Source organism: Orycteropus afer, unplaced genomic scaffold (assembly GCF_000298275.1).
Source record: "Orycteropus afer afer isolate SDZICR_OR568_19922 unplaced genomic scaffold, OryAfe1.0 scaffold00210, whole genome shotgun sequence".
NCBI lineage: Eukaryota > Metazoa > Chordata > Mammalia > Tubulidentata > Orycteropodidae > Orycteropus > Orycteropus afer.
In genome coordinates, this window is record NW_006921797.1 from 1,181,399 (window position 1) to 1,190,032 (window position 8,634).

The window sequence follows — 8,634 nt, forward strand, 5'->3', positions numbered from 1 at the left end:
GGAAATTCTTTTCATTGTAGGAAAGTAGGCACTGTTATTCTTTGCCAAATGAGGTTTTAAAACCCACAATTTGGCTAAGAATGACAATCAAATCATACATTAGTGCACCCTTAGAAATAGTCTGTTTATAAATAGGTTGAAATGGCAGCCAAAAAGATCAAGCCTTTTATCCAGTCTTTGCTATAAGCTGAGGCAGGCATTTTTCCTTTGGCTGACTGGAATAAGTTCATTTGGAACATTGACTTAACAAATATTATGTACCTTCTTTTGACCAGGGATATACTAGGCCCTGTTGTTTTTAGCTGCTGTCAAGTCAGCACCTACTCATAGTGACCCTGTGTATAACAGAACAAAAGACTGCCCAGTCATGCTGTATCCTCAGCATCCTTGCTATACTTGAGTGCATCATTGTAGCCACTGTGTCAATCCATCTTGTTGAGTGTCTTCCCCGTTTTTGCTGACCCTCCACTTTACCAAGCATGATACCTTTCTCCAGGGAATGGTCCCTTCTGACAACATGACCAAAGTAGGTGAGATGAAATCTGGCCATTCTTGCTTCCAAGGAGCATTCTGGCTGCACTTCTTCCAGGACAGATTAGTTTGTTCTTCTGGCAGTCCATGGTACTTTCAGTATTCTTTGCCAACACCACAATTCAAAAGTATCAACTCTTCTTTAGTCTTCCTTCTTCATTGTCCAGGCACTGTAGGGAGAAATAAAGAGAATTCTGTTTTAGCTCTCTAGTGCTGCTGTAACAGCCATACCACAAATAGATGTTTAACAAAAGGGATTTTATTCTCTTATGGTTTTGGAGGCAAGAAGTCTGAGTTCAAAGTGCCAGTTATAGGGGCTGGGTGAAAGCCCCATCACCTTGGGCTTTAGCACTGCCTCTTGCTCCCAGCCTACTGAAGCTGAGGCTTCTCTTAACTAAGGCAGCTGCTGGCTGCTAAGGCTGACAAACCCAAGGTCAATAAATAAAATGGCATGATCCCAAGATTACCAAAGAACATGGCAGGCCACTAGTTCAAGTCCAGAGACAGTCCCAAAATCGGCAGGAAACATGGCAGGCTGCTGAATGACTACTTGGTTATGTGCAAGGTCCAAGCATGCTGAAAAGCTCAGAGACTTTTCTCAACACTTCTGCTTGCATTCTGGAAGCAGACCACATCCCTGAGGCAGCTACTCAGCTGTTCACTGCAGATTCCACCATGGAGTTGATTACCAGTTTCATCATGGGTGAATAACTACATCCAGCTGCCCAGCCACTCAAAACCAGGCCCAGCCAAGTTGACACACAACTTAACTACCACAGATACCAATCAAAATTTTGAGAAAAAAGATAGTTTTAAGTCTAGCAGGAAGAATTGATTATGCTGTTGATTTTAGAGAATCTTCTAAATTTGTTACTAACTGGTAAATTTGGTTTTAAACATTTTGTTGTTGTTGTTGTTATGTGCCCCCTCGAGTTGGCCCTGACTCATAGCGACCCCTCCTTGGGTTTCCGAGGCATATCACTATGGAAGTAGGTTGCCCAGCCTTCCTTCCGATGAGTGGCTGGTGGGTTTGAACCTCCAGCCTCCTGGTTCGCAGTCAAGTGCCTTAGGCACTATGCTACCAGAGCTCCCTTAAACATTTTACTTCTTACTTAGTATGCATTTGCTTGCCTTACTTGTTTTTATTCTGTTGTCTTCCTTTTTGATAACTCCTTTTAAATTTGTATAAGTTTTTCTTTTTTTTTCTCTCTCTTACTTTTTGAGGTCTCTTAGGAAGGCTACCCTAAAATACTTAGGCACAAACATCTGTATACATGCAAGGAGTTTGCTATTAATATAAAGATACAGATGGCCACTATAAATGGTTGCCTCGTAAATAAAGATTACTTTCCCAAAATAATCATAACTTATTCTTATATTGGAGGTAAAATAATTTAATAGTATTCAAAGCATTTGAAAGAAGTGGTTTTCCTTTTTAAAATTTCTGGAATAACCTGGAATATAATATAAATACCCTTCCTGTCACCTCAGCTTTTAGATGCTAGAACAAATAAAAGGGAATTCAGAATATTTGTTTTCTGCTGAACTTAGTGACACATATAACTGTGAATACCATGGACTTACTAAACCAACCTAGCTCATTTTACTCAGAGGATGTGATTAATTATTTTTTTTAATTATAAACAAAAGTATATTTGCACAATGTAATAGAATTGAGAGCGCTCAGGAGTAGTCTGTACACCAGTGGTCGATGAGTTTTCCACATGAGTACCAGACCATTTAGTGGGGGAAAGAATAGTTTCTTCAGCAAATGATTCTGGGACAACTGGGTATATACATGTAAAAGAATAAATATGGACCCGTACCTCACACCATATAAAAATAATGACATGAATCAAAGATCTGAATGTAAGAACTAAAGCCAGAAAATTCTTAGCAGTAAACTTGGGTGTAAATATTCATGACCTTCAATTAGGTGGTGGTTAAATTTGACACTGAAAGCACAAAATTAAAACCAATAAGTAAATTTAACTTTATTAAAATAAAAAATTTATACATCAAAGGGCACTAACTAGAAAATGAAGGACAACCTATAAAATGGAAGAAAATATTTGAAAATCATTTATTGGCTAAGGATCTAGTATCCAGAATATAGAAAGAACTCTCACAACTCAAAAATAAAGAGAAAAATATGTTTAAAAAATGGCAAGGAATTTGAATAGACATTTTTCCAAGGAAGATACACAAGTGGCCAGTACCCAAAACCCACTGCCATTGAGTCTATTGCAACTCATAGTGACCCTATAGGACAGTGTAGAACTGCCCCATAGGGTTTCCAAGGCTGTAATTTAAAAATATATATATTTTATTGAAATATAATTTATGTACAGTGAAATACACAAAACTAAAGTGACATGGGTCAATGCTTTTGTGTTTTTTTTTTTTCTTTTTTTGCAGTGTTCCTTCCCCTCTTCTCCCCTCTGGTAACCAACAAAGAATGTTTCTCTCTGTATATAAACCTTTCCCTGACTGTTTACAATAAGAACCAATACTATATTTGTCCTTCTGTGATTGACTTATTTCACTCAGCATAATGCCCTCCAAGTTAATCCACTTTATGTGGTGTTTTGTGGATTCCACATTATTTTTTAGTGTTGTGTAGTATTCCATTGTGTGTATGTACCATAGTTTTGTTATTCATTCTTCTGTTGATGGGCATCTTGATTGTTTCCATCTTTTGGCTATTGTAAATAGTGCTGCGATGAACATGGGTGTGCATATGTCTGTTTTTGTCATGGCTCTCACTTCTTTAGGATATATATCTAGTAATGGAATGGGTGGGTCAAATGGTATTTCTAATTCTAGATTTTTAAGGAATCCAAGGCTGTAAATCTTTATAGAAGAAGACTGCTTCATCTTTCCTCCATGGAGCTGCTTGTGGGTTTGAACCACTGACCTTTGGGTAGCAGCTGAAAGTTTCAACCACTATACCACCAGAACACCTCACTGTACCACCAGAGTTCCTTAAATGGCCAATAAGAGCATGAAAATATGCTCAGTATCGTTAGTCATTAGGGAAATGCACATCACAACTACAGTGAGATACCACTTCAGACCCATTACCCTACTTACATACCTACTTACCATTTGCAGTGGAGACTCATGTGTGTCAGAGTAGAACTGGACTTCGTAGGGTTTTCAGTGGTTGCTTTTTGAGTAGTAGATCACCAGGCCTTTCTTCCAAGGCACCTCTGATTGGACTCTCAAAATTCTGCCTTCTCAGTTAGCAGTTGAGCTTGTTAACTCTTTGCACTGCCCAGAGACTCCATCACACGGTCCAGCCCCTGTGAAACACAGTTTGGCAGATTCTCAAAACGTTTAAACATAAAGTTTCCTCACAACGCACCAATTCTAGTCCTAGATATATGCACTCAAGAAAATTAAAAACATGTTCACTCAGAACTTGTATATGGATGTAGATACCATCAACATTCAAAACAGACAAAATGGAACTAACAAAATATTCATTAAACAAAATATGGTATATCCATGCAGTGGAATCCTCGGAAGGAAGGTTGGGCAATCCTACTTCCGTAGTGATACTGCCTCGGAAACCCAAGGAGGGGTCGCTATGAGTCGGGGCCGACTCGACGGCAAATAACAACAACAACAACATGCAGTGGAATATTATTCAGACATAATAAATGAACTTTGAAAATTAAGTGAAAGAAATCAGTCAAAAAAGGTCACATATGATTCCATTTATATGAAATGTCCAGAATAGGCGAATATTTAATGATAGAAAGTAGATCAGTGATTGTTAGCAGATAGGACGAGGGGGAAAATAGGAAATGTGGGGTTTCTTCTTTTGGGTGATGGAAATATTCTGGAATTAGATAGTGGTGATGGTTACAACAACATTGTGAATAAATAAAAAAAATTGAATTAGTCACTTTAAATGGTTAAAATGATGAATTGTAAGTGACACGTGTTATCTCAAAAACTTCTTTAAAAATAAAGATGATGTGGTACAGTGAAAAATGTATATTTTCAAATTTGCTTTCTTTTTCAATAAAAATATTATTTAAATCATATCTAGAGGTTTCCACATGTAAATGTATTGTAATTATCTTTCTTCAGGATGCAAGGAAAGCATGTAATGATACAACACTCGTTACGGTAAAGTATTTTTTTTTTTCTATTTTAATAATTCATATGAAATAACGTGACAATGCAAATGGCATTCAGATTCTTTTTATTAGTACTTAATTTAAAAAGTAAATGAGTTCACTATATGAAAACTCTTTGTTAGTTGTCAAATGTTATACAGCACAAGGCCTTTTTTTTAATTTAAATTTTTATTGTGATTTGGGTGAGAGTTTACAGAGTAAATTTATTTTCCATATAGCAGTTCATACATACTTTGTTTCATGACTTTGAACGCAAGGGCAAAAGCATATTGTTAAAGTTTCTGTAGAAAAATAAGTCCTATAAGATATATATAGATTCGTGTAAATATAGTATATGCTTCTTTGTAAGTAGTTACTGATTTTTGTGTGTTTATGTGTGCCCCAATTAAACATTTTATGATTACATAAACTATCAGGGAAGTTTAATTCTTTAATTAATACTGATTATTTTAAGGAAATATTTTATGTACTGTACAAACATAAAACTGGCTTTCTTTTACCAAATCAAAAAACCAAACTCATTGCTGTTGAATTGATTCCGACTCACAGCAACCCTATAGGACAGAGTAGCACTGCCCCATAGGATTGCCAAGGCTATAAATCTTTACAGAAGCAGACTGCCCCATCTTTTTTCCCACAGACCAGTTGGTAGGTTCAAACTGCTAGCACCCAAGCACTTAACCACTGTCCCATCAGGGCTCCTGGTTTTCTTATAGACAGAAAAAATGATACATATTTTACTCTTTGTTCATCTACTGTTAAATTTTTGTTTGTGGCTGGTTTTTTACTAAGGTTTAGAGGTATGTCTTTTTTTTTTTTTTTTTTGTATTCTATAGAACATATTCTCACCTGTAGTGGTAAATAGGATCATTTAAAATTAGTCATACTTCATTTTTTTTGATCAACATGTTGATCCCATAACAACACTGGAATTTTTTTTGTTGTTAAATTGTCTTCAATTGCTATAAAATTGTTTCATGTCTATAAGGCATTTGACTGCTAACCACAAAGCTGGCAGTTCAGACCCACCAGCCACTCCTCAGAAGGAAGATTGGGCAGTCTCCTTCTGTAGTGATACTGTCTTAGAAACCCAAGGAGGGGTCGTTATGAGTCTGATCCGACTCAAGGGCAGTGAGTTTTAATTGTTTCTAGTGTTATTTTCTGAACTGTGGCTTAGGTAAAGAATAACATGTTTGTTTGCTGTTTTCTAAAGATCACATCAAATGTGGACTCAGTGGGTCGGATACAAATGCGAACAAGACGTACCCTGAGGGGTCACCTAGCTAAAATTTATGCTATGCATTGGGGCTATGATTCAAGGTTTGTACCTGTTGTTTCAAAACTATCAACAGAATTATTTTTGCTAAGAATCATCATTTGCATTTATTTATTTAAAAACAATCTACATTTATGTAATGTTTGCAGGAAATGTATCCAATATGAACATTTTGCTTTCTCTAAAAATATTCATTGATATTTTGAAAGTTTAAAAGCTTTTAATATGGAAAATAAATGTGCCTCTCAAACATATGCATTTTTCACACATTGGAGTATTATTTGCCTTTAAAGAGAAATGAAGTTCAGATACATGCTATAATATGAACGAATATTGAGTGAAGTTAGGAACAAAAGCTCTTACGAGGAAATACATAAAATTAAAGAATTGACAATTGATATAAAGTTAAGCCAAAAGCTTTATTCTTTTTCATAAAGAAACTTAAGATAAACATTAACTTGCCCATTGGTACTGCAAACTTTTAACTCAAAATATGATAATGGTTTTTAATTACCTTAAAGATTTTAAGATTTAAATCTTTAGAGAAAAACAAGTATCCCCAAGCAACTCATTTCATATTGTCTTCCTAATCATTCTGATTATCAACTCATTACTTGAGATTCTGCTTATTTATCTATCTTGTGTGAGTTTTCCAGTTGATTTTTAAATAATTTCTGGTTAGGGTTCATTCTGTACCCCCATCAGGTCTTTTCCTTATTGTAAGAACTTATCATTGTTTGGTATATAAGAAGGTGACAATAGTTACCTCCAGGGAAGGAAACTTGAGTAGCAGGAGAGTGGTTTCTTTTTACTGTCTGTATTTTTTTAATATATTTTTTGAATTTTATACTATGGTAAAAAATAAAATTCCAAAATAAAGCAAAAATGATTGACTACGAATTATGTAGTCAAGTTCATACTCCTTAGCATGGCACACAGGCTTTCTCTAATTTGAGTCTGTCCTGCTTTGTAAACTTACTTTTCCTGTTTCTCACAAATTCTCTACAACTAGAGTATTCACAGTTCCTGAAGGGAACCCACTGTGTTTTTCTACCTCTTGTCATTGATCAACCTTACCTTCCTTTTAGACTACAGATTTTTCTTTGTTGTTGTTGTTACATGCTGTCAAGTTGGACCCAACTCATAGTGACCTATTCTTGGGTTTCCGAGGCAGTATCACTACAGAAGTAGATTGCCCCATCTTCCTTCCAAGGAGTGACTGGTGGGCTTGAACTGCCAGCCTTCTGGTTAGCAGTCAAGTGCCTTAGGCACTACGCTACCAGAGTTCCCACAGATTTCTTTAGCTCTCAAAATTGTGTTTTTTGAGACATATTTTAAGAGTTTTTACTTGATTAACTCAGCTAGCAGTTATTTTCTTTTTTACTTTATGCCACTCTGATGTGTTTCACTTATTTGAATTAGTGTAAATAAATGTAAACGTCTTCTCTCCACCACATGGGAGAGGTGGGCCTCAAGAGCAGGAGGTGTGGCCTTCATTTTACCTAAAATACATTCACAGGCTCTCACTTGATGTTTTCAGATTGAGTGAAATACGAGTGTTAGGCTTATATATACTCTCTTGTTAAATTTCAGGAAGTCAATAAGTACTGAACTACTCAGATAATATCTACCAGAATCTTAACTAAGAACTAAAATGTTGCCACCGTGAGAAAGTTGAATCATCACCAGAGATGTTTTTAGTCCATTGCTAAATTTTATTTTGTGTTAAAAATTTTTGGCGTACTGCAATTTTTTTTTTTTAAGTTAGGAGAATATTTGTTGGTATCAAGTTGTTAATTAGAAAAATTGTATTTTTCTATTCTGAACTGTTCTGCTTTGATGCAATGTGTAACTAATTTAAACTATTTTCTTTCCTTCTAAGTATCAAATTATTTTTGTGTTTGTTCCTCTAGGCTGCTAGTCAGTGCTTCCCAAGATGGAAAATTAATTATTTGGGATAGCTATACAACAAATAAGGTAGAATTTCATAATCATTCTTTTAAATGACCTTGTATTTGGTTTGCCACCCACCCATTCTTTCCTTTATTCTACTTAAAAATTTAATTTCCTTCTGGGAGAAATTAATTCCATTTATTTTACTGTGAATCCTCTCTTTAGGCTTGGTGCTTGCTTTTTTATTTCCTAGGACAACTACAGGAATATTATACAGGGAGTTTTACTTGAGCCTCATAGTTCATATTTGAATATTAGAAAGCATGTCATACCATTTTTACATATAGTCTTTTTTTTTCCCCCATTTCTCATTCCTAATATGACAGGGACCCTAAGTTTTTTATTTCTAACTGTGGATAAGCCAAATAGCTAATTTAAACCTTTTCATTGGTCCACTCAGATACTGATTTGAATTTTTAGATTGCCTAGAAGATACCAGACATGGGAGGTACATTAGGACCTTGTTTAGACTTCTAGGTGGTAAAAGATTACAGCTCCTAATCTGACCAGTGGAAGGAGTTCCTGGCTTAATCAAATACCTTTAGGTTCTGTGTACACTATTTTTTGTTAAATGTGTTTGAACATATATTAATTTGTGAAATAAGCAATAGCTTTGGACTGATGGAGATTTTAAAACTGTTGTTGTGCCATTGAGTCGGACCCAATTCATAGCGACCCCTCCTTGGGTTTCCGAGGCAGTATCACTATGGAAGTAGATTGCCC

The 8,634-nt window shown here is 35.6% G+C and overlaps 1 protein-coding gene across 1 annotated transcript in view; it reads left to right on the forward strand.

Moving 5' to 3' along the window:
- Window positions 1-4,632: 4,632 nt before the first annotated feature.
- Window positions 4,633-8,634, forward strand: part of GNB4 (G protein subunit beta 4) — a 23,131-nt gene continuing 19,129 nt past the window's right edge. The window contains exons 1-3 of the mRNA XM_007948275.2: window positions 4,633-4,671; window positions 5,896-6,002; window positions 7,872-7,935. Of these exons, the coding sequence (XP_007946466.2) occupies window positions 5,932-6,002; window positions 7,872-7,935 (135 nt within the window). The 5' untranslated portion in view covers window positions 4,633-4,671; window positions 5,896-5,931. The remainder of the gene's footprint in view (window positions 4,672-5,895; window positions 6,003-7,871; window positions 7,936-8,634) is intronic.